The sequence below is a fragment of the Exophiala viscosa genome (assembly GCF_022695815.1).
Source record: "Exophiala viscosa unplaced genomic scaffold EDD37scaffold_14, whole genome shotgun sequence".
Classification (NCBI taxonomy): Eukaryota; Fungi; Ascomycota; class Eurotiomycetes; order Chaetothyriales; family Herpotrichiellaceae; genus Exophiala; species Exophiala viscosa.
This window is the reverse complement of record NW_026944366.1, coordinates 435,941-460,576: the sequence shown is the minus strand read 5'-3', so window position 1 is coordinate 460,576 and position 24,636 is coordinate 435,941. Positions and strand designations below refer to the sequence as shown.

The 24,636-nt window shown below is 51.3% G+C and overlaps 9 protein-coding genes across 9 annotated transcripts; 7 read left to right on the top strand and 2 right to left on the bottom strand.

Moving 5' to 3' along the window:
- Nucleotides 1-144: 144 nt before the first annotated feature.
- EDD37DRAFT_641889 (ER-golgi trafficking TRAPP I complex 85 kDa subunit-domain-containing protein) lies at nt 145-2,869 on the bottom strand. Its single transcript, XM_062817339.1, has one exon. It carries the CDS (start codon nt 2,549-2,551, stop codon nt 269-271), a length of 2,283 nt encoding a protein of 760 aa, XP_062665999.1. The 5' UTR covers nt 2,552-2,869; the 3' UTR covers nt 145-268.
- Nucleotides 2,870-4,774, bottom strand: EDD37DRAFT_641888 (C6 zinc finger domain protein). The gene has a single exon (XM_062817338.1). It carries the CDS (start codon nt 4,663-4,665, stop codon nt 2,950-2,952), a length of 1,716 nt encoding a protein of 571 aa, XP_062665998.1. The 5' UTR covers nt 4,666-4,774; the 3' UTR covers nt 2,870-2,949.
- Nucleotides 4,753-6,143, top strand: EDD37DRAFT_186762 (Alpha/Beta hydrolase protein). Its single transcript, XM_062810021.1, has one exon. It carries the CDS (start codon nt 5,228-5,230, stop codon nt 6,041-6,043), a length of 816 nt encoding a protein of 271 aa, XP_062665997.1. The 5' UTR covers nt 4,753-5,227; the 3' UTR covers nt 6,044-6,143.
- A 194-nt stretch (nt 6,144-6,337) lies between these two features.
- Nucleotides 6,338-6,751, top strand: EDD37DRAFT_654217 (uncharacterized protein; the record flags this gene model as incomplete). The annotated part of the gene is made up of 1 exon (XM_062818660.1): nt 6,338-6,751. The coding sequence occupies one exon, from the start codon at nt 6,338-6,340 to the stop codon at nt 6,749-6,751; it is 414 nt and encodes a 137-aa protein (XP_062665996.1).
- Nucleotides 6,752-6,927: 176 nt separating this feature from the next.
- Nucleotides 6,928-8,323, top strand: EDD37DRAFT_186769 (GA4 desaturase). The gene has a single exon (XM_062810022.1). The coding sequence runs from the start codon at nt 7,105-7,107 to the stop codon at nt 8,179-8,181; it is 1,077 nt and encodes a 358-aa protein (XP_062665995.1). The 5' UTR covers nt 6,928-7,104; the 3' UTR covers nt 8,182-8,323.
- A 154-nt stretch (nt 8,324-8,477) lies between these two features.
- EDD37DRAFT_569962 (alcohol dehydrogenase) lies at nt 8,478-9,638 on the top strand (the record flags this gene model as incomplete). The annotated part of the gene is made up of 2 exons (XM_062814251.1): nt 8,478-8,877; nt 8,923-9,638. 2 exons carry the CDS (start codon nt 8,478-8,480, stop codon nt 9,636-9,638), a joined length of 1,116 nt encoding a protein of 371 aa, XP_062665994.1.
- Nucleotides 9,639-10,350: 712 nt separating this feature from the next.
- EDD37DRAFT_641883 (50S ribosomal protein L4) lies at nt 10,351-11,686 on the top strand. Its single transcript, XM_062817337.1, has 2 exons — nt 10,351-10,486; nt 10,534-11,686. Exons 1-2 carry the CDS (start codon nt 10,406-10,408, stop codon nt 11,425-11,427), a joined length of 975 nt encoding a protein of 324 aa, XP_062665993.1. The 5' UTR covers nt 10,351-10,405; the 3' UTR covers nt 11,428-11,686.
- Nucleotides 11,687-11,772: 86 nt separating this feature from the next.
- Nucleotides 11,773-17,174, top strand: EDD37DRAFT_641880 (phospholipid-translocating ATPase). The gene has a single exon (XM_062817336.1). It carries the CDS (start codon nt 12,218-12,220, stop codon nt 16,997-16,999), a length of 4,782 nt encoding a protein of 1,593 aa, XP_062665992.1. The 5' UTR covers nt 11,773-12,217; the 3' UTR covers nt 17,000-17,174.
- A 3,638-nt stretch (nt 17,175-20,812) lies between these two features.
- Nucleotides 20,813-22,747, top strand: EDD37DRAFT_613361 (uncharacterized protein; the record flags this gene model as incomplete). Its single annotated transcript, XM_062815445.1, has 2 exons — nt 20,813-21,141; nt 21,193-22,747. 2 exons carry the CDS (start codon nt 20,813-20,815, stop codon nt 22,745-22,747), a joined length of 1,884 nt encoding a protein of 627 aa, XP_062665991.1.
- Nucleotides 22,748-24,636: the final 1,889 nt, after the last annotated feature.

Here is a 24,636-nt window from a genome sequence, read left to right as displayed (position 1 = left end):
CCTCTATGAGTCGCACGATGCTTTGAGGCAGTCATCTACGCAATGCACATCACGAACCGTAGTGCAGTATTGACTCGACTTGGGCAGGCGCGATAGAATTAAGATTTAGCGTGAATTTCGGCACAGACGCGTAAAGTGAGTGCGCGACGTGAGGCGAAAAAGGGAAGTCAGCCTCGTGCTCAATTCATATTACACCATTAAGAACTCGATCTACTTGTGGCCATAGACGATCAATCTCTGTAACCTAATTTACAATCGTTTCATTCACTCATTCAAAATCATCGTCTCCTTGAGATAATGGATCTCGCCGGTTCAGGCGGACTGGACTCAGGGGTGTCGGCTCAAGAGGACCAACCACTGCACCACCTGCCACGCCCAGCAGACTTCTCCGGTTGATTCTACTGTCAGCGTTCTCTAGTGCATTCATCTCTTCCACGGTCTCGTCCTCAACCTCCTCTTGGCCCTCGATTGCACCATCCAATTCCAATTGTCGGGTGGCGCCACTGAAGCCTCTCTTTCGAGCCTCTCCCAACTTCATCCTCACAGCCAGACGTAATTGTTCTAGGTACTCTGCCAATTCGTGATATTGCTTGATTGATTGACTGTTCTTGGTTTCGTTGTAGAGTTCTTGTGCTTCATCTAGTTTCTCGGCAGCAACCTCAGCACGTCCCAATTTCATCCAGTCATCGGCCGCCATGACGTTCCAAAGTGCAGCTTTTCGCTTCCGCGTACCCCAGCTGGTATTGCCGAGCCCTGTACGGTCGGCGAAACATGACGCCACTCGCTCACTGACCAGGACGTGGCCTATACTCCCTACTAGACCGAGCTCGAGACTGCGTATACCCCATTTGGCTGCAAGCTCAGTTGCTGTTCGACCACGTACTTTGAGAAGTTCGACACCAAGAAGGAGCGCACGTAATGCCAGTGCAGGGTCAGAACAACGCGTCAAGTATGAATAACTCGCAGTCTCTAGCATCTGGTCAAAGTTTTCGACCTTGAACTTGGTGCTCCCACTGCTCGTCAATGGGTTCAATAAAGTAGAGATGCAGCACATTTCGTTGGCGCCGGCAAGATGCTTCCACGCTTTGTCGTTCGCATAGTCCGACCGAAGTAGCTCGTATGTCGAAGCGGCGAGTTTGTAGTCGCGCAGCATGAACGCATAATCTGCTAACTTCCGTAAAAGACTTTCCGGAACATCGTATCGATATGTGCCCTGCAAACTGTCATAGTTGCCGCTCGCTCCTGACCCGCCGAGGTTGGTGGCCGAAGATGAGTTCCGGGACGACGAGCCAATGCCAGTCCAGCGCTTAGACAGCGACATGAACCGGCCAGATATCCCCCGGCGTCGTGAAGCGATTTGTTCATTCCAGAGGGCAATTCTCTGCTCCATATGGTAGATTATAGACTGGGCGATGAGTTCGCGAACAAAGGTTCGGAGTGCCGATGCATCCGAGGAGAAGATGTAGGGCGAAGTCGGAATATTGAGGTCAATGAGTTGAGCTGTCTCGCGAAGTATGGATAGCTGCTCTGCGGGTGAAAGCCATTCGCAAACGGGCAGTTCTTCGCTGTCGTCATCGGATTGGGTGCACGGAGTAGACCTTAGTCTCAGCAGATGACAGTGGAGTCCGAAGTGGCGCTTCATCTGGTCGAACAGAGCCGACGACTTGCTGAAGTCATCTCTATCCTCATCGTGGACAAGGACATAATACCGGAGGTATTCCGGATTGGCGTATGGCGGTAGCGCTCTAGAGCCCTGAGCGGTCTGCTGGTAAAGACTTCGTAGTGTCTCAATAGGTTGTTTCGTGGAAGAGCTGATTGCAATGACTGCCCCTACCGGATGTCGGAAAGATTCATGCGGACTCATGGTCGTCGAGCAGAGCAACCGAGATAGAAACAATTTGTAGAAATGAGAGACCTCTCCTCTTGCAGGCACATCAGCCGTGTCGTCGAAGCCTTCTCCGATGAATTGTTCCATTAATTCTTCCACCTTTTCTAGGTGCTCGGCGTCTGCTGAGGACGTCCCATCCTCGACCAGTCGGCCAAGATCTGCGAAGTGCACACCAAAATCCTCCCATGCTCTGCTCGCGCCGCTGCTGTCTCGCACCACAACTTTCCCGCTGACTCTATTGCCAAAGGGCCGGATCAAACCCGTGAAACCATCTTTTATCCCTTTGCCCGTTGCAAGCTCGTCTACCTCGGGCGCAGCATAGATCGCGACTGTGGGTGAAAAGGCCCGAATGATTAGGGATCGTGTATCATCGTAGGTCTCCGATGAATTACCTAGTGGGCTGTTCACTTGCGAGCGACCGAATCGAGCGAATGACAATGACAATCTGCCATTGGGAGAGCTTGAACGTGAAAGCACACTAGACAGCGTGCTCGTCCGCGACCCTAGGGCCGAAGGGCTTGATGTGCGGATGGGAAGGCTGGTGGTGGAGGTCTCTGGTGACTCATCTCTCGCCAGAGTCCTCGTCTTGCGCACATCGAGGACTGGGATAGAAGGTGGGTTCTCCGGCTGCTGAAGAGGATCTCCATTACTCGGCGAGGTCATGGACAGCGTCGACTATGGGTGATTGTTGGATTAGGGCTGTCCTTTGGCGGCACATGGAGGTTAGGTGAGGAAGCCGAATCTTGTCAGTCAGCATGTCAAATCTCTATCGCTGTCCGACCATAAGAAAGAACAGATTCACTAGGATTTGGCTTTCAAGTAGGATGACAGTGGACTTGTCCACGCGAATTGCCAAAGATGATGCGGTTTGGAGGGAGTGGCCGATGTCTGGGAAAAAGAATGCGCCCACCGTACCTTTCTGGGGCTCGGCGGATCAGGAAGGCCGTGAACTGCCAATTCCCTTACGTGTTCCCCTTCACTTAGTACCCGGATACATTATGGTTGGTTCAAATATCTACCTACCTACATGCACAAAGAGTGCGCCTCAATGTGTCGCGCCCTCAACTCCCACTCTGAGCCATGTCAGGGAGACTCTGCTGCGGCATTTCTGCAAAGTACTGCTGCGGAAAGTCGGCGAAATTCTCAAAGTAGTTCTGGTCAAAAGGTTGCAGAAACAAATTCCAATCAGAGTCCTGGAAGTTCTGCACGTTCGGAGACGTTCCCGATGCCGCAGAGCCCGTCAAGGCATTTTCGAGACTCTGTGTGGCTTTTCGCCTCTGGTCCAATGCAGCCTTGACAAGGTCCTTTGCTGTTTGGACAGCTTCCCTGGCCATGTGAGTGTCCAGGTACTGTGCTAAGGCCTCTAGAGTCCGCACTGCCTCGGCCACCCTTTCGAGACTGCTATTAGAGTTGATCGAGAGCAAAACACAGATGAAGTGGAATACTGTCCCAAGAACATTCCACCAGGGGTGCCCCACGGCTGCAAGGCGACGTGCGGCCTCCAGGGCGGGCACACCCACTTCGATTATCTGATCTATCTTGTCTTCAGTCAAGATGTGCCCAAAGTGATGCAACCGACGGTATATGCAGAAAGCCAGTTCTGCCCTTGTCAAGACAATGAAATCATGTTCGGCTGGTGCACTGGACACTTTGTCCAGCAGTAAGAATAAATCTGTATTTTCAGAAATTGTGTCAGAGGCGGCATCATCTGCTGCAATGCCGCATACTAAGCCGCATATCTGGCTGGTAAAATCGTTCTGTCGGGACGTGAGGGGCCTCGGGTTGCTCGCTCCAAGGTTGATGAATGATCTGCCATAGTCGTACGAGATGAGCAGGTTCAAACTTCGTGCGACTTGGAATGTCCTCTCGCGAGTTTCGATGGTCTGTTCGAGGAGATTCGTATTCGAATTGGCTAAAATCGTTACTTCATCAGGGCTTCGATGTAGTCCCACGGCCTCGGCAACGTGCATTGTGGTGCAGGAGGACATCCAGGCGATGTGAGGCCGGCTTGTTGCTCGAAGATAGATGGTTCGTAGAATCCATGCCATGACCCAGTGTACAGATGGAGTACTGACCGGGTACGGGCTTTCGAGAAGGCCTTTGGCGTGCTCCACGATGATAGCTTCAACTTGTGGTGTGAGAAAGTTAGAAAAGAGCGACGCCAGGGTGATGAAACCACAAGCTATGACCTCGAAAGTTACTCCTTGGGCATTATTGTTCCAATGCGCATCGCATTGACGGCCAAGGGTTTCAACTTCTAGAAAGCCAAAGATCGGGTGAATGATTGACTCATATATATCGAGAAGACTTTTGACCTGAACCAGAGTGATCAGGTCGGTAAGATGATGTTGAGAGGAGAATGTAGGCTCGCCTCGAACACCAGCGTGGTAAGCGAAAGCGTGAAGACGAGGAAGGTCGGAGGTTTGCAGCTCGACCGCCAGAGACCGAGGAAAGGACACGGAGGACTCCTTATTCATATATCGAGATTTGAGGAGGTCGAGGAATCCACGAGTTCGGGCTGGAGATTGAGGAGATCGGTGGGTTCTCTCTTCCACATTCGTATGTGCCGGAGAGACCTGTGAGTTTGTTCCCACTGGCCTGGGCATAACATTGGAAGCCGGCATGGGCGATTCATCCAAGCTAAATTTGCGCGAAGCTGTCGGCTCATATACGCAGCGGTACTCGTAATCGCTGCAATTCCGGCATGGTACTTGACCATCGCATTTTCTCTTCCTCCGGCGGCATGGTACACAGGCTCTTCTTGCTCGTTGGCGCATGACCTAGGTTTGGTTGTCTCTCGCGGAAAAGTCGAGCCATGTGTGAGGTTTGTCAATGAGAGAAGATGGCCAGGGAGTCTGCTGTGAGTTTGAGGTGTAAGAAGGCTGGACACGCAAAGCATCTTACTAAGCTGGATGAATGGGAAGCATATGCGAGACGCTGCCCCAAGCTCTCATCATTCCCACTTCAGAGACTTCGAGCTGGCTTGCCTTCCTTTACAGGCTGTCGGCGGAGGAAGATTGCCAGCCTGATCGTCTTATTACATCCTCAGGGGATTGCTCTTCGAAAGATGCCGGTACCCGTTGACGTACTAGTCAGAGCATCCATCTTTCAGACACGGAAATATGCCGCCGCTGAGGCGAGGTTTGAGAGCTCCCCCAATACTCCAACTACTGACGTCTAGCACTATTCCATAGTTGCAACTAACCTTCTTCACTGTCTCTCATTTTCGTCAACACTTCTTCCGCAACATTGAACAGGACGCACATCGTTTTGTTGGTCGCCAGTCGTAGCAGGAAGCCACATCACCGACTTCCCGAAGTTCCACACTCAGCCTTTGAAATGGCAGCCAAAACAGTCGAGATCGACTCCATCTCATACTACACGGTGCTCGAGGGTCCGGCAGATGGAAAGCTGGTCGTCTTGATTCACGCGTTGATGGCTAACATGGAAATATGGGATTCAACTGTCCCTGCCCTGAACAAAGCAGGATACAAAACACTCCGTTACGATCATGTCGGGCACAACAAGACGCCCGCACCTTCTGATCCCAACCGATCATTTCACTTTGACGATTTCACCCGTCACATCCAGCACATCATTCAAACCCGTTGTCCTAACGATAAACCTTACGCGCTAGTGGGATGCAGTATTGGCGGGGTACTCGTCCTTCGCTACGCGCAGATGTATCCTGGCTCTGCTCAGAAGATTATCTCATGTGCAGCGCCTGGAGCGAAATCTCTCGAGGTATCGAAACCGAAATGGGCTTCACGTATTGAACAATTCAAAGCCGAAGGTACTGTGGATAACCTGGCAGTGGCCACGGTTGAGCGGTGGTTTCCTGAGCCTTGCGAGCCCAGCATCCGGGAAAAGGCACTTCAGATTACAAAGACGTGCACACTTCCGGGCTATGAGATCTGTGCAAAGTGTACGACGAATTATGACTATAGCGGCGAACTTGAACAGATCAAGAAGGAACAGGTGCTCATTCTAGCCGGCGAAAACGATTCAAACATTGGGCCTAAGGAGGTCCTTGTTGACGTGCATATGAAAATCAAAGGCTCGAGATATGTGCTCATGAAGGATACGGGGCATATCCCTCCTCAGCACCAGCCTGCCGATTTTGAGAAGATTCTGTTGGACTTTCTGCAAGAATAATTCGTATTCACCTCGGTGTGTAGCATACGGATGGAAACGATATACTGTATATACTTGAGTTGAGAAGAGCTTAAGAATCCCCCGTTCGTGGGGAATGCGCCTAAGCCAGAGACCCCGGGTCATAAATTAGCGTCTTCAGGGTCTGGAGCACAATTAGTTAGAAGCCAAGGCCCCTAAACGCGGCGCGTATATTGCTTAGAAATGAAAGCCGCACTCCCTGCTGCATCAAAAGGAGAAACGGGTTGTCCATATCTTGCTAAATACCTGCTTCACAACACCCATGAAGACGACAAAATGGATCTTCGAGCGAAGTATTTATCTTATATCTCACGCATCAACTCAGGCCAATCTGCCTCTGGTGGACTCTCCGAGTTCGTTAATGAGGGTGTCGTCCACAATGACTCAGCGCCAATGTCGGTGGACGAGTATGCAAAGATCATTACCGATTCTCAAAGAGACCTTCCAGGATTATTCTTCGAGGTCGACATGCTGGTAGTCGAGGACGATGCGAGCCATCAAGCAACAGAAGGTGACGGTTCTGTCGCTGCCATCATCAAGTTGACGTACAATCCTACGCCGACCACGTGGGAAACTTTTCGTGAACATGTCTTCTACCGGCTTGAGCATGGGAAGATCTCGAGGGTTTGGAGTGTCCTGGACGGTGCAGGCTTGAAGTGGAAGGAAAAAAGGGATGCATTGGAACAGTAATCCCGATCACTGAACACTCTTGAGGCATTTGCGATCTCTTCCGAATCAAGGCACCCAACGAGCCCGATCAGCTCTGGACGCCGCACCGCGAGTACAGTATCTAGCCTAGACGTCGTCATTTGTTGGTCTCTTATTGGGTCCAGTGCAACGCGTCGTTTGAGGTGCCAAAACGGGAAGGATATCTCGAAGATCATCCCCACGCCTCGTCGGTCAGGCCTCCATTGCTGCCACGTTCTTACATGTTATAAGTACGTCGACTTGGGGCCATGGACCAGATGGAAAGCTTTCCTTCCGACCACAAATCAATATCGACATTCTGCTCAAACAGCTCCCGAGAAAGATAGACATCCACAATGTCAACCACAGCGACGGAGACAACTGCATCTACATCGGTGACACTCAAGAATGACAGAACCGTCCGTGCAGCCTTCAACTACTGGGGTAAGACCTCACCGCCAGAGGTAGCGGAACTGCATCCAATCTTCTCAGGCACATCCCCCAACCTGAAAACCGTCACATGCACCGTCGCTGACATTCGCACATATGGGCTATCGACTTTCAACCTGTCGGACCACGCTTTTCAGATATTACAACACTCATCCTCTCTGCTCTCTCCTGTGTCCCAGTCAATTCCCGACTTCCACGATGACTTAACAATGAAGTCAACCTATTGGCCCGAAATCATCTCACTGGTTAAATCTCAACTGGGCGTCCGAAGTGCTGCTGCCATCAACACGACGGTCAGAGATGTCAGCGAGGTCAATAACATAAGTAGTTCCAATCCACGGGCCAATCCCAAGCAAAAGTTCTACCCCTTCACCTTTGTCCACGGTGACTATACGCCCGCTGGTGGGAGAGGGCATATGAGGGCCATGCTCCCCACCTTTTTCGAGGACAATGGGAATGTGAAGGGCACAACAGCAGAAGAGCAAGACCAGTTCCTACGTCTGAAGGATGAGATCCTCGCCGCGGAGCAGGAAGCGATGAAGGAAGAAGGCGTGAGCGACCCATGGCAATGGAGTGGAAAGAACTACAGCGGTCCACGCTGGGGCATGTTAAGTGTGTGGCGGCCTCTTCAAACTGTACATCGGGACCCTCTCGCCGTCATGGATCCCAGGTCACTTTTCGAGGGTGTTGAGAAGCCTTACGTCGCCTTGAAGAGGCCGTACAAGGACAGACCAGGCTTCGAGAAGGAGTACTTCAGTGAGAATCTGTTGCCGATTGCGCCAGAAGGAAAGGAGCACAAGTGGTATTGGATCAGCGAGCAGACGCCTGAGGAGCTGTATGCCTTGAAACTGTTCGATAGTGAGGCGCATAAACAGGGTAGTCGAGTCGCGCCGTGTGCTGCGCATAGTGCGTTTAGGTTGCCGGGACAAGAAGATCAGGAAGCGAGGAAGAGTGCTGAGATCAGAGTCATGGTCATCTGGTAGGAATGCGGAAAAGGGTGGACTACTTGAACTATTTCGTTCATCCTGTATGCATTCATACCTCCTATGTTACCTCGGTAATAGTCATTTCTCTGAAAGCCGCAGTGAGGATGTGGTGGGGCTACGCCTGAATGCACATCTCATTTGATGATTGGGGAAGCGGAACCACATCTGGGGCTTCCCCAGAATCGCACGTCTTCGTCACCGTTGTGGTAGGATACTAGAGGACCAATCTTCGATGGTCATGTAATGTGCGTTTGGAAAGAACAACAGGGATCTGAGAACCTATGTGCCCCAGAATGTCCACACCCACCACCACCGAAGCTTTGGTCCTCCCCAGCATAAACGGTTCCCTAGCATTACGACCCGTCCATCTCTCAGCCCTACAGCCCGATGAAGCGCTCATCGAAATCCACGCAACAGGAATATGTCACACCGATCTCTCATGCATGAATGGCACACTCCCGGTCTCAGCACCAGCCGTGCTGGGGCACGAGGGTGCTGGCGTCGTTTTGGCCATGGGCCCGGCAGTCACGCATGTTTCGGAAGGGGACAAAGTCCTCTTGAGCATTAATCACTGTCGAACATGCACGAATTGTGTGGCGGGTCACCCGAATTACTGCGCTGAGGGTATGCCGCGGAACTTTGGCGGGAAGAGGGTGAGCGATGGGAGCGCAACGCTTTCGCTGATGCATGATGGTAAGGACGATCAAGGCCAGGCGCAGGGGCACCGCGAAATTCAAGCATGTTTCAGCAACTTCTTTGGACAGAGCTCGTTCTCGCGACACGCCGTGGTAAATGGCTCTTGTATGGTCAAGGTGCCCAGTGACACGAAATTAGAATTGTTCGCGCCGCTGGGCTGTGGCATCTCAACTGGAGCGGGAAGCGTATTAAACACGTTGAATGTCCAGGAGGGATCGACCCTTGCGGTATTTGGTGTCGGGAGCGTCGGACTGAGTGCAATTATGGTGGGAAAAATAAGAAAAGCTGCCATTATTGTTGCCATTGATCTGAATGATGCGAGACTGGAGATCGCACGTAAGGTCGGTGCTACTCATGTCGTGAATGGTAAAGATGAGGATGTGGTCGAGCGTGTGAGACAATGTTGTCCAGAAGGCGTGGCGTATGCTGTTGATTGCACGGGTGCTGGCGCGGTTATTGAGACCATGATGGAGTGTTTGGCCATAAGAGGCCGCGCTGCTCAGGTTGGCATCCCACCACCAGACAAGACGGTGTCGATCAAGATCTTGCAGCATCTGCTCCGTGGGCAGGAGTATGTTGGCTGTGCCGGAGGGGATTGCGTTCCGGGTGAGATGTTGCCTTTCCTCATGGAGCAGCAGCAAGCTGGGAGATTTCCGCTGGAAGAGATCGTTTCGTATTATCCTATCCAGGATTTTGCTAGAGCTTTCGAGGATTCGAGGTCGGGAAGGGCTGTCAAGGCTGTTCTGACCTGGACTTGAAAGTGAGAAATCGGACCTTTCACAAGGATACGAGCAACCTAGTCAGGGGTGGACAATTTCGATTCATATCTCACGACTCGTATTTCCCTGGCATCAGTTTCAGCGTCTGGCTTGTTCTTCGATCCTGCCTGTCAGCCCTTAGACCATCGCAACACCTACTTCCTCTCTGGAGTCCTTCGTGCCCATGTTACTGGTATCGTAGCCGTGTTCTTCCAGATATCTCTTGAAGCGCTCGTCCCCCTCCTCGATCATATCTTGTCCAACCTTGGCTTCGAAGCCCGAAGAATGCCACAATGGCGCTGAAGATGCACACTCCACTGCTTACCCAGAATGGGTATTTTAGGGCTTGACCTTGTCGTTGCCGGCGTCGTCAATAAGCAACAAGTTGAAACGTTTGACGGCGATGCAGCTTCGAACGATTGTCCCAGAGCTAGTGTTTCCGGACCTTGGCGCCTTAGGGCCCGCTTACGGATGGCGTTTTGACCTATGTTCCGCTAGCAGCAGCATCAGTAGAGCATATTGCGGTCCTCGTACCATGGTGGATTAGCATCTTGTTGATGGAAGGTAGGTGGACGCTGGCGGTCATCAAGGAGAAATAAGTTGTCATCTTTCAGCCTCGTTACATGACAAGGCTGACCCCAGCACGTGAGCTCGAGCTTGGCGGCAGGTCTGGCGACTATCGACTCCATGCTCCAAAAATTGTACGACCGAAGGACGAGGCTCACTCCTACGACATCAGTCGTTCTCATCAATTGAGCGAGGCAGCTATGGCGCACACATCCGCGACCCATAGTCTGCTGAATCTCGCTCGAGGCTTCAGTCGTCTCAACGTCGCTGATCCGTTGACGGTAAGGAAAGGCTGATAGACTCTTTGCGCATGGCTGACTTTCCGTAGCGATGCCTTGCACCACAATTATCGCGGCAATTTGCTTCTCAGACCAGTCTTCCCATCTCAGATATCACTAGATCGATCGACTCTGGAATTGACTTGTCTGGCGATTCGCCTTCGTCTCTCGAGCAACCTCACTCCGCCTCACAGTCCTCGTCCGCAAACACGAATACATATACCCTAGAGTCACCAATACTGAAGACGTTATACTCTTGGCCGAACCTTGAGCCTCAAACTTTTGCGTGGTATGGCCCCCGATATCTAGATGCACCAATGCGACGAGACATACTACACCGAGCGGTCATATTCGAAGCCGATGCGACACGACAAGGAACGGCGAGCACAAAATGGAGGTTTGACGTCCACGGTAGCAACCGAAAGCTCTATCGGCAGAAGGGAACTGGTAAGGCCCGTGTCCGTGACAAGAAATCACCCATCAGAAGAGGCGGCGGTGTTGCGTTTGGTCCAAAACCCCGGGACTTTTCGACGGAGCTACAAAAGAAAGTCTACAGCCAGGCCTTCAGGATCGCCCTGAGCTACCGACACCGGAAGGGAGAGCTAGTGGTGTTGAACAACGAGGTTTCAATGCCAGAAGAGAATGGATCGAGGTGGTTGAACAACATCTTTGAAGGAAATCACTGGGGCAAGGAGCATGGAAGGAGCTTGCTCGTCACAGGGACCCTCGAAGAGCAGGACCCTAGACTCTTTGATGCGATGGATGCGATCGGCGAACACGGGCTTCTCAAGGACACCCAAGACGTGGACGTAAAGGACCTTCTTGAGACTGGGAGGATTGTGATTGAGAAGCGGGCTCTTTTCAGATTGCTGACCAAGGATATCCGGTTTGAGCCTGAAGCACTGGACAAGCGCGGGAGAGAAGATGTTGTACAATATGTATAGTTGGATTCTTAATTGTGTTGACTCAAGCAATTTGTTGTGGTCCTTATTATTGTGCTCGGTATCTCGAACTAATGATATTGAGCTTGATAAATCAGTAATGGTGATGGGATGAACAGGTTGTAGGGTCTGCAGCGTCAAATACCATTGCACAGCGTCCATGACAAAGGCTTGCCAGCAATTAGTTTTCATTATCTCTATACTCATGCAGTGATATTGTAGCAGTTGCTGCAGGGGTCAGGATGAGGCTCGTATTTGTAAGGGAAGGGTCTGGATCGGATCGCTGCAGAAGTGTGGGATGCTTTTTAGGCTCAATTGCTCCGTGAACCTGCAGGAAGTGCCAGGTCAAACATTTCCATTCTTAGGCTGGACTCTAGGCCTTGTGAAGTTCTGATGTCACTTCTTCCTCTTTACAGGCTCTCGTATGGCCAAGTTCTGGCGGTTTTTCAACCCCACCAGAGAACAGCCCACGTTTCTATTGGGGTTCTCGCCCGTCGACGACGCATGTCCAATGCACTGCCATCAGTGACCAATGCCACTTGGCCGCGCAATACTTGGTACTGCCATGACTTCTAACCTGAGACAGTGACATATCGTTTGCTTCTCTATCCTTAGGTATTGTTAAGCAATACACCACACTCGTTTGTTATGCGGAGGACCTCGAATGCACGTAGACCAAGAGATTCGCCGCCTTTCCAACATACCAATTCGAACCCTTGAGATGAAGAACCACCGATGAAGCGCTTGCTCGAGTCGCTGCCTCCTGGCTCCCCAACTTTTAGGAACGGCCATCATGGCTTCGGATCCGCCCAGAAATTCCGAAGGGAAAAGCGGAAGTGATGATGGCGCCGGATCATTGGGCGCAGGGGATAATGGCATTGAGGGTCATGCGACGGACTCTGCAAAAGACGGTTTGCCCCAAGACACTTCTCCCACTGAAACGTCCAGAGTCCGCTTCTCTGTCGAGACATCTCGCGAGCCGCAGGATGGCCGTCCTCAAGACCCTGGCGCTGCCTCTCAGAAGCCCGCAGGCATCCTCAAGGCATCTTCGTATGGCCGGCGCCGAGGTTATTCGCTGAGGCGCACGCTCTTTTCACAGAATATCCAGAAACAGGACGCCGAAAATGAAAGTGACTATGAAATGGGATCCTCGACTGCCTCCATTGACGGCGACAGACCTGACACACCTGGATCTCCCAAACGCCATGCGAGACCGACCGTTGTCAGCATACAGGAAACGGAATCTGTCACAAATCCCGTACACCTGTCAGATACTGATCTAGAACTGCCCCTCTACCATCGGTGGTTGTCCAAACAACACTCGCGCATGACACTGCTGCAACGAGTGACGAAGCCTTATAAGCAACTGCGCGAGAGAATCGCGCAAGCAAACACCATTCGTCCTAGCGCCGATGGCAGACATGTCCGGGTAAGGGTTCTGCAATCGGAGGATGCCCTTGACGAGAGAACCGGCAAGCCCTATATCAACAACTTAATCCGCTCTTGTCGCTACACACCACTAAATTTCATTCCGCGACAGTTAATGGCTCAATTTGGGAAGCTCGCCAATTTCTATTTCCTCTGCGTTTCAGTTCTTCAAATGATACCTGGCTTTAGTACGACTGGTACCTACACAACGATCATTCCTCTGCTGGTTTTTGTCGCGATCTCTATGGCAAAAGAAGGCTACGACGATGTCAGACGACATCGTCTGGACAAGGAAGAGAACGAAAGGACAACCAAAGTCCTGAGTCTTGGCAACCTCTCGCAAGACAACGGGTTTTGCTCCGGTAGCGTGGTCTGGCAGGAAAAGAGATGGCGTGAGGTCCGAGTTGGCGATGTCGTGCTTCTGAAGAGGGACAGCGCGGTACCTGCAGACATTGTCCTCCTTCAGACCGATGAATCATCCAATACAGCCTTTGTCGAAACGAAAAGCTTGGATGGGGAGACCAATCTGAAGTCTAAAAAGCCCTTGGCTGATGTGAGTGCGACCTGTGATGCTCCAGATGACGTTGCAAAACTGGACGCCGAGTTCGTTGTACAAGACCCCAACCTAGATCTCTACAAATTCGACGGGAGAGTAACAATCGATAGCAAGACACTGCCCCTGACGAATTCGGAAATTCTCTATCGTGGCAGCGTGCTACGCAACACACCATCCGCCATGGGTCTTGTTATCTACTCTGGCGAAGAGTGCAAGATCAGAATGAACGCAAACAAAAATCCCCGGGTCAAGGCGCCGACTCTACAGTTCAAGGTGAACCGAGTCGTTGTGGTGGTTGCCTCCCTCGTCATCTTCATGGCCATTATCTTGACTGTGGCATACAAAATCTGGAGTCGAACGACAGCAGCCAAGGCTTGGTATCTTCAGTCTGCGGGTGTTGCCCTCGGCCATGTCCTGTCATCCTTCCTGATCATGATGAACACCATGTTGCCTCTGAGTTTGTACGTCTCGCTCGAGATAGTAAAGGTGGCTCAGATGTTCTTGATGAATGATGTGGACATGTATGATCCTGAAACCGACATACCCATGGAGCCACATACTTCGACGATCAACGAAGAATTGGGCCAAGTCAGCTACATCTTCTCCGACAAGACCGGGACTCTCACAAACAACACAATGAAATTCCGAAAAATGAGCATTGCTGGCACTGCATGGCTCCATGACCTTGACATTCAAGAGGAAGCAGCCGATGAAGCAGGCCGCGCGAAATTGAGGCATAAGAAGCGTGGTGGCAAGGGGAAGAATGTCCTAGGCCGCAAAAGCAAACAATCCGTCTCCAGACTCTCTCGCAAGTCCGGAGCCTCGAGTAGAGCTGCGGTCGAAAGGTCTGTAGTCCCCACCAACTATCCCGAAGATGTGCAATGGAAGGCTTCCAGCGGCATCGATATGACTTTGGAAACCGGCAAGACACAGGACTTGTTGGACTATATCTATCATCGCCCCCAAACCCTGTTTGCGCGAAAAGCCAGATTCTTCCTGTTGTCTTTAGCGCTCTGTCATACGTGCAATCCTGAAAAAGGCGACGACGGGGACATTAACTACCAGGCTGCTTCACCCGATGAAGCCGCCTTGGTACTGGCAGCAAAAGAACTTGGATATATCGTCACCGACCGACAATCCGGAAGCGTCACGGTGAAAACGTACTCGGACAATGACGAGGAGAACCCGGTCTTTGAGACTTATGAAGTCTTGGATGTCATTGAGTTCTCGAGTGCCAGAAAGCGGATGTCCATCATTGTGCGTTTCCCGGATCAAAGGATATGTCTTCTGAGCAAAGGTGCAGACAGTACTATTCGGAAGCTACTTCGACTCGCCGATCTGGCTGCCACGAGTGTGCAAGCAGTTGAAGAACGGGCGACGAATAGGAAGAGTGTGGAGGCACAAGAAGCCCTGCGACGAAAGAGCACGCAGTTAAGTCGCACTTCAAATTCGATTCATGCAGGTGATGTGTCCCCACGGCCAAGCAATGCCACCCTTGGTAGATCCCGCACCGCCAGAGACAGTATTGACCAGTGGTTGAGACATCGGGAGAACGATCCAGGGATGTCACGACCTCGTCATAGTTCACAATTCTACTCATCACGACCATCGGCTCAATTTGGTGCGCGAGGATCGGAGAGTTTTGGGGGAAGAGCACAAGTATCGCCTCAGACCAGTCCACGTCCGTCAATGCAAGACGACGATAATGATGATGAAGAGCTTGTAGAAGACAGCCTCGTTATCAATGACAAAACTGTCTTTGAGCGTTGCTTTCAACACGTCGATGATTTCGCGACCGAAGGTCTACGAACTCTGCTTTATGGCTGTAGATTCCTGGCCGAGGATGAGTATAAAAAGTGGAAAGACATCTACATGTCCGCGACGACGAGCATTGCGGATCGACAAGAAAAGATTGAGCGGGCTGCGGAACTGGTCGAGACTAAAATGGAACTTGTGGGAGCCACAGCCATCGAAGACAAACTACAAAAAGGTGTTCCAGACGCGATCGATCGCTTGCGCCGCGCAGGCATCAAGATGTGGATGTTGACTGGTGACAAGAGGGAAACCGCAATCAACATCGGGCATTCTTGCCGGCTTATCAAGGACTATTCGACAATTGTTGTACTTGACCATGAGCTTGGGAATCTCCATACCCGTATGGCCACGGCCTTTGCCGACATCAACGGTGACAAGACGGCGCATTCTGTCCTTGTTGTGGACGGTCAAACATTGACCATTATCGATGCTGACCGGGCTTCAAAGGCGCTTTTCACGGATGTGGCAATCCGAGCCGACTCGGTAATTTGCTGTCGCGCATCCCCTAGTCAAAAAGCATCACTTGTCAAGACGATAAGGAAGAAAGTCAAAGGGTCTGTGACACTGGCTATCGGCGATGGAGCAAATGATATTGCCATGATTCAGGAAGCACATCTGGGTATTGGCATCGCCGGCAAAGAAGGCCTTCAAGCGGCACGAACCTCCGACTACTCGATCGGTCAGTTCCGGTTTCTCCTGAAGCTGCTGTTGGTCCATGGTCGATGGAACTACATCCGCATTTGCAAGTATATCCTGGGCACCTTCTGGAAAGAAATGATGTTCTATCTTGTGCAAGCCATCTACCAACGGTGGACTGGCTATACCGGCACCAGTTTATATGAGCCGTGGAGCTTGTCCATGTTCAACACCTTATTCACCAGCCTGCCGGTCATCTTTATGGGAGTTTTCGAGAAGGACCTGGCGGCATCGACCTTGCTGGCTGTTCCTGAACTGTACAACATAGGTCAGAAGGATCGAGGGTTCAATCTCATATTGTACTTCTGGTGGGCAAGTCTCGCTGTCTGTGAAGCTACCATCATCTTCTTTATCGTGTATAGCATCTACGGGATGGCGCTATTTGGACAGGGTCAAGATTTGTTCTCACTGGGTGCGGTTGCCTTTAGTGGATGTGTTGTCGTTATCTCGCTGAAGCTGCAGTTCATCGAATTGCACAACAAGTCGGTGGCTGCTGCGATTGCGATCTTTCTGTCCGTGGGAGGTTGGTGCCTGTGGAATTTGATACTCTCGGTCATTTACCCCTACCAAGTGCTTTACACCGTGCATAACGGGTTTACGCGGCGCTTTGGTCGCGATCTGTTATGGTGGTTGACGTTGCTCCTCATCATACTTTCTGTATGCCTGCTGGAAGTGACGATCAAAGCCATCAGATCGGCAGTCTGGCCGACGGACGTGGACATCTTCCAGGGTCTCGAACAGGACCGGGAAGTGCGCAAACGCTTTGAAGAGGCGGCTGCCGACCTTCTTCAGCAGGGCTGGGATCGTGGCAGCAAGAAGTCAAGCCTGGAACTGGCCAGGGAAGTGGAGATACAGGCTGAAAGGGAGGCGCAGGTTCAAGAACTGCTGGACAGACCACGTGAGATGCACATGCGGAAACCATACCGGAGAGAAAATTCTGCCATGGACGTCAAGGACACCAGCGCTCAACAGGCAGAAGAGTCTCGAGAGATGGAAGAAGTGCCGAAGAAGTCACTGGACATTGGTGAGCTCTTCAGTAAAGGATTTGGCGCAGTCCGCAAGGGCCAGGAGTTACGATAAGCATGATCATGAAAAGAATACCCCATCAGTTAGTCCAGGATCCCATGATATATGATTTTTGGATGAGAAAACGAAAGCTACGGAATACAAAAAGGGACGGTTCGTCATCTGGAAAATATTATAATTTCTTCCCCGAAATTCGTCTCATGACAAATCAAGGACCTTCTTTCACCAGTGTTCATCTAGGGATTCTTTCTAATGGTGTATTTCTTTCCGCATGGTGCTACGACTTATAAGTCGACCGAAGCTACTGCAGGGACGGAAAATAATATTCCGCCAGTGCAGTGTACGCTTATGCATTATGCAGGTAAGCAATAGTGACGATGCAGGTCTCGCAGCTACTACAGTAGGTACATGGCAAACGATGGCCAAGGGACGGCAAGAAGACCTATTTCCACCTTTTCGAGTGAGACAATGCAGGTCTCCAGGGGAAAAGAGACAGAAACTGTCTGCACGTACCTCTTTCGCGTCTACTTGGTGGCAGCAGCACAGGCCTACTATAGCAAGTCTTTACTACAAACCACTTCTGCTTCGTACGCGAGTCATGCATACTCAGATGGCAAGTCACCTTGTATTGACTGGATCTGCAAGAGACTTTTCTCGAATTTGGGAACGGAGAATATTCGAGCCAAAAGAAAGAAGAAAACGCACGGCAAACCAGCCACCTCCTCAGGGGGTGTACAACGGTATAGTGAGGAAGATTATTCCCCATGGTGACACACTTTGTTGCATACGCGAGTTACACGATTCCGCAGTTTCAAAGGTTGCCGCTGTGTGTGGCACAAGGTTGTGCAGATCAGCATTGGATATGCCGACTTCCTGTCTGGCCGTTTTTGATGGAGAAATATCATCACTGTCTGATGGATGTCGATCGAGATTCGATGAGGTAAGTGAGTACTATCATACTATGGTATGATCCCAAGGCTTGGTAAGGTATAACCATATGCAAAGCTTCGTTTTAAATGACGGCTCGGCAAGCAGTGGCATGTGGCATGTCAATGAGATCAGACAGCATGTTCTGCAGGCGGACGCAACGTCGATGACAGCAGAATGACAGCTGTTCGTTCATTTCCCGGAGACGAACCTTTTGAGGGGAAGGTTGCAGAGCCTCGTGAACGAAGAATATCGAATGCGTTGCACACAGTATCATGAGCACATTATACGATTTGCAGTTTGCACCTATTCGCATTCGCAGAAGGCGAGTCGGCAACTTGTTTCGTCCCTTGCTCAGCCCCTGAATATGCCCGATGCGGCGATGAACAGTCTTGAAAGGCTCATCACGCGTCGTGTTGTGCTCACGCTGGTGGATCACAGCCAAGACTGTCCAGGGATCGTGCTTGTTTCTTGATGGCGTCAAGCCTCTGAAGGATCTCTCCAATGACACTTGATCGGGACCTGACGATGCCGCTTGTACCTGGAGCCTTACTCGGATTGTTCTAGTCGCCAGACCAGGGGAAATGCAAGCCACCCCGGCATCGGTCGCACGCCGTTGCAACTCTCAGGACAAGCTGCAAAGATCCTCGTCCTTCTCATGAAGATAATTCCACCGACAGGACAGAAAGGTGCCACAATTTCTCAGTCCCTGTCGCAGACTCGCCGCCGGCGGAAGACATGCGGCGCTATTCCAGGTCAGCAACAACCAAAGACTAGGTGCCGTGCTCTCCACCTCTCATCCCTCGAACACCTCCACTATGGAAGCCCTTCTTCCATTTCTACCGCGTCGCTCTCTTTGCGGCTTTTGCTCGAGAGAAATTACGCAAAGACCCGTTCGGTTTTGATCCATGCATTGGCCTCTCTACTCCTATCTGTCCCTATCGGTGTAGCTTGCACTATGACTGCAGCGTCAATGCTCAAGCTGCCTCGTGCTTAATTTGCTGCCATCCCTGCCAATTATCCTGTCGCGTCCGAATGCCATTCGACAACAGACCCCATTAGCACGGTGTGCAATGATGGAAAACCCGACATCATCGGATAGGCGATAACCATTGTGATAGTAGGGGTTCATCGTGCCTCTCAGGAGTCTCAGCAGCAGTGGCGAGCTCCATCCTTTGGAGGCTGGTAGCGCCATCCATCTATGCACGGCATGCCTTCGCCGGTCAAACTGTCGTGCTCGCTTCGACCTTCAGGCAAACAGGCGACTTACAGTAGTACGGAGTGCGGTAGAAACGATGAATCTCAAACATGTGCAATGTTCGAGGCACGAAAAGACACAAAACAACCTTTACGTTCGTGAGACATTGCTTTTTCGACACGCAACTGGCTACTATGGTGTTTAGAGGCGCACCAGGCTGCCCAATGCCGTCCGTGAGACACTACTCGTAAGGGCGTCAAGAAGCTCACCGTTAACCGACTCTCTTCCCAACTGCGCCTGGAATCGCGTTGGTTGGGCGAATCATAACCGCCGTCATTCTTGTTATGACGGAGGATCTGACGGCTGTTTCTCGAGGCTGTCCAATCCGTCGCGCTCCCTTGCAAGTTGCCACAACACCATGGGAAGATCTCGAGTTTTTCTATATCATTGGTGATGGCGTACCAGATTCAAAATTGAAGCGGTTGTAAGAGCATTGTTATACGAGGCTCTGCACAGCCCGATTTCCAGAAGCATCTTGTTGCACTGGTCCATGGTAAATGGTCGGGTGCAGTGATGGTCGCGGCGTCCCTTTTACGGGGTAAAACACGAGACGCGATTCAAGTGGTCGGTGCACTGATGATTCTGCAAAGCCCAAAGCTCCTACCCCCAACGTTAACGGGCTCTAACAGATTGTGGCTGTGAACCTTGAAAATAGGTGCTGGCGGCTGCAGATAAGCGTGACTTTGTGTCTCGGACGCGTGCCAGAACCATGGTCAAAGGGCAAATCCTATTACCATGGTACTGTACGGAGTATATCAGAAATGATTCTATACCGTCGACCAAGTCCTCTGCTATTGTATTCTGCTCAATGGCAAATCGTCTTTGCCAGAAGAGGGCTGGGTCCGGTCAGGGATCTTTGTTTTTGTTGCAAAAGCGCGTGGTGGGTGAGACCGGACAGGCTCTCACCCATGTTGTGACATGGGGTGTTTTGACTTGGTGGTCAGTCGTGTGGTAGAGGGCGTTTTGGCGCGTCAGGCCTTTGTGGAAGCTCCCCTAGGTTGTGGCCGGTGCGTAGGAGCCTCATGGTCGGAACCCCATTCATTGGATGGATGTCCACGCTTAGAGACCATCCCTTTAACTAGACACGGCTAAAAAGGCCACCCAGCTCCACCTTGACTAGGAGGCTTGTGCTTTGACTTTTAGGCTTGACTCGGTGGTACCTGCATTAACTCACCCAGCGGCCAGAGGCCAGACGCCCGCCCATTCAGGATCCCTCCTGCTCACTCCACCCGATGGTCCCTAAGCTTCTCCCTTATTGTACTCTCCGTCTCCTCTCGTGCCTCTTGTCTCTCTCTTTTTCCATCCTCACTGTCGCCCTTGACCAGGTATTCCAATCTTTTTTTTCTTTCGTTATACCTCTCTCACCACAATTCTTTCTTTACTTGTTGCTTCATAGCCTCGCCTTCGAGCGTGCCTTTCACTCTTTCAAGGCCCTCGAACCACATTCCTTAGGCTTTTGCTTTTCAACAAACCACATTTTCAACTATCTACGGTCTTTACCACCCCTTTACCAACACAATCTACAAACCAAGTCGACACGACGAAGTAATTCTCCATCTGGCTGCCTGGATCAGCTATTCGAAGAACTCCTTTCCATATACCACCGTACAACACCGACGATTGCCTACAATTCGAGACCCAACTTCCAACGTAGAGCATATTCGAAACCACACCCCGTCACGATGGATCTCTCATCAGATCCCACCGACTTCATTGACTCTCCGGAGTCAACTCCCTCGCCCATGGCCACCCAAACCACACCAGATACTGAAGGCAGCTCCACCTCGGCCAACACTGGAGGTCCCAACTCCGCAGCTCGTCGTCCTCCACGAAAGAGCACCCTGACGCAGCAACAGAAAAACCAGAAGAGACAAAGGGCAACACAAGACCAATTGGTGCTTCTGGAAGCAGAGTTCAACAAGAACGCTACTCCCACTGCCGCCACCCGTGAACGTATTGCTTCGGAGATCAACATGACCGAACGGTCAGTTCAGATCTGGTTCCAAAACAGGTATGCCCTCCCTTAGAAAGACCTTCTAAGCAGCTGCTAACCGATGTGCAGCCGCCGTCGCGCGAAGATCAAGATGATTGCCAAGAAGAGCATAGAAAACGGCGAAGACTGCGACAACCTCCCCGAACCCCTGAGACAGCTGCTTGCCATGCAGGCCATGGAAGCTGGCAGACCCTTCCCCGGACAGCTCCTCCGTCGTCCAGGTGGCCCAATGGCACAATATGGGAGTGGCGGCATGATGATGAACGGTGATCCTACTGCTCAGGGCAAAGTCGTCATCCAACACTTCACATGTCGATCCTTGAGCATTGGTACGTGGAGACGTGTTGGTCAAAACGCCATGGATTTGGTCATCTTCTACTCTCCCGACAAAGCATGCATCACCTACTACATCAACAACGACTCGGCTGGTTACAAGATCGAATTTCCCTTCGCTTACATCAAGAGCATTCAGTTGGAAGCTGGTGACACGGCTCCAAATGCAAATGGATCTCCACCCCGACCCGGTGGCCTTGTCATTGAATTGACCCGACCACCCAACTTCTTCATGGACTCGTCCAACTCTGGAGGCTTCTATCAATGTGGTGACTTTACAGAAGATCAACAGGCATCCCACGTCTTGACTCATCATCTTGGAGGACATCCCAAAGTGCTAAGCGGGCAACTTGCCAAACTGGTTTCTCTCGAGTCATTCCAGAACAGACATAACCCCTTCGACATCCACGCCATGCCAGCATCAGCGCCAGTCTCGCCTAACATGGGCATTGCACGACCTGCGTCACAACCTCAAGTTCAATTCGCCAGACCTCATCCTCCCCATGTCGGTATGTTCCAAGAACAGTTCGGCATCAACCATAACCTTCACCCGGGCCGTATGCACCCTGGTCACAAACGCCAACGAAGTCGATCCGTACCCATCGCCCTCGACTTCTCAATGCTCCACGGGCCGATGCCTACTTTCCATATTCAGCAACCTTCTCCTCAGCTGACTCCTGGTCCTCATGACCTTTTCCACTCTATGCCACAACAACATATGCAAACTCCAATCGGACCAACGCTACAGATCGACACTTCTGCCGGTTACGGCATGGACTTCCGCCAAATGCCCATGTCGGCGACAGCAACTTCACCCTCGGAATTTGCCAGCCCCGGTTTCTTCCCTTCCAATTCAGCTCACGGCCCTATGACTGCTTCTGATTTTGGCACCCCACAGCAGTTTAACATGCCATTCCTCTCACCTTCACCCATGGTCGACGCTCACCTGATGTCATCGTCCATGTCTCCAATGCCACATATGGGTCATGCTGATCCTGTCATTGCTGATCAGTCTCCGCCATTAAATGCACTGCACCGTAGTGCATCGGCTGACATGTTCAGCCGGGGCCATGATCACCACGGATTGATGGACGAGACATTGATGCTTCGCGAGATGTACTCGAAACAAAATCTCAACATGCCCATGCCCAGTCCTGGAATCGACGAGCATGGCATGATGATGATGCACGACATGTCCGAGTTCCATACCCCGATGGAGCATATGGACATGTTCATGACGCCTTCTGGCACAATCGATCCCAACAACCTACAAGCTGGTCTACACCACTAAAGTTGACGGAACGAACTTCCTGTAACAGTTTGAATGACCTTGATGCCTTCCCTAGAAATCTTTCCTGTTTCGCTACAAATTGGAATTATCAGATTTCAATTCAGTCAGCACTGTCCGGACGGCGCCAACCCTGTTATATATATCGATCAACTTTCCTGTTAGTGTGCGCGGCCATGGTTGCCCGCTGTGAGATGGCGTGGATAGCTGTCCACTTCTGTTCTTGCCTTTTTTCCAGTTTGTCTAGTCACGCGGTTATGCATCAGAAACGACTTTGGTTCGCGCTGGTTTTTGGTTCTGGTAGTCTGTTGGTGGTAGATTGCAATTTTGGCGAGTACAAAAAAAGCATCGAGGGAGAACTTGTCCATATGGGTCCAAAGGGCTTTTGATGACCTGCGCCTGAGAAGCAATTTCCTGGTGAAGCATGCTTTGTGGAATTGTCCTCGCGGCATGGGCAGAAATTCTGGGTGGTTGATAGCAGCACAGGGCAGGTTAATTTATTTCCAGCCAAACCATCATTTCCAAACTGTTGAAGTGGGCACTTTTCGGCTTCTCATCATTATTGAAGACCTCGAGGCGGTTGTGCTCGACGGCTTCGTGTCGAGGTGAATGTTGTTGCTGGTGCGTGGGAAGCATGTCTCTGCCTGAGCAGTGAGGCTGCCATGGACTGATTTGCATGAATCTTGAGCCTTGTTGAGCCTGCCGACGACATGTGATGTGAAGGAAGGTAACAAGCAACAAAAGGATGGAAGGGATTCATGGAGCAGCAAGGGCGAGATGTTGGACTAAATGTGTTTTCTTACAGCTTTCAGCTCTCAATGGACTAGTACCATTTGTTTACCATAGCGGAGAGGAGTCAATTTGATAGTGAAATTTGTTACTGCTCTCTCAAAGATTGGTGTAGCCCCAAACAATCTGTTGCACGAGATTGAGGCAAGCCACTGCCTAAGTAGCCCTGGGGCACTGTGTAGGTGGCATAAGGGAAGGGCTCCCTAGGCCCTCTTTGAACATTCCAGAGATCCACAGTGTTAAGATTTCAGCCTCGTTGAGGAAATTAACGAGGGGAAAAGCTATGCCAGCTCTGGACCTCTGGTATAATCTGTAGATTGCTAGTCTCCTGTAAGTTATGATTACTGGGTGGGAACAACTTCGTGTAACTGAGTGATCCGTGGACCGTGGACCGTGTGAGAGAGGCTATCTAACTAGTTACTGCTGTTGCTGTTGCTGTCGCTGTCGTGCGAGAATGGCTTCCAATCTGTTTCCATTCCTGTCGTGTCGTGTTAGTTACTTGAGTTCTCTGGCAGAGATACTGATGGACAAGGACACACGAATCTCCTATCGCCCCATCAACCAGCACTCACCTAACCTGGAGCGAAGAGAGGAGATCAAAAAAAACCCATTCTCATTGCGTGTGCTACATTGCGAGATTTGTTGCTGAACACCGCCACGCCACGTTGGATTCGTAATCTCAAACCCCATCTTTCAGGCGCAAATCTCGCAAAGTCCAGCTCATGTTGGGACGCAGCCTGCGCCTCTGGTCCAAGGCTCTAATGGTCTGGTTGATGGGTTTTGTTAGAGTTGTTGATTACGTGTCATCTACGACTGTACTAGTACGAGGTGTTAAACAGGTGAGTACCGTCGGTCGTTGTTGCGAAGAGCACTGGCAGGAGGACATTGCACGGCTCTCAGCACTCTTCTTCGCTGCCACAACCTGCCGGTTTTCTTGCACTATGGGAGCATTTCTCTGGGTTTCCAGCATCATGACGACCGCCTGCGATGGTTGACTGGCTTGTAGTCCGGTCCATGCGGCGGATGGAATTCATCGGGGCTGGCGTTGCTCTGCAGTCTCCTTTGCGAGGGGACCTCAGTGAAGAATTCATCGGCTTCTGCCT

Coding starts and splice junctions, on each gene's coding strand:
- EDD37DRAFT_641889 (XM_062817339.1), bottom strand. CDS start 2,551: ATGACCTCGCCGAGTAATGGAGATCCTCTTCAGCAGCCGGAGAACCCA.
- EDD37DRAFT_641888 (XM_062817338.1), bottom strand. CDS start 4,665: ATGCGCCAACGAGCAAGAAGAGCCTGTGTACCATGCCGCCGGAGGAAG.
- EDD37DRAFT_186762 (XM_062810021.1), top strand. CDS start 5,228: ATGGCAGCCAAAACAGTCGAGATCGACTCCATCTCATACTACACGGTG.
- EDD37DRAFT_186769 (XM_062810022.1), top strand. CDS start 7,105: ATGTCAACCACAGCGACGGAGACAACTGCATCTACATCGGTGACACTC.
- EDD37DRAFT_641883 (XM_062817337.1), top strand. CDS start 10,406: ATGGCGCACACATCCGCGACCCATAGTCTGCTGAATCTCGCTCGAGGC. Junction 10,487..10,533: donor ACGTCGCTGATCCGTTGACG/GTAAGGAAAGGC, acceptor GACTTTCCGTAG/CGATGCCTTGCACCACAATT.
- EDD37DRAFT_641880 (XM_062817336.1), top strand. CDS start 12,218: ATGGCTTCGGATCCGCCCAGAAATTCCGAAGGGAAAAGCGGAAGTGAT.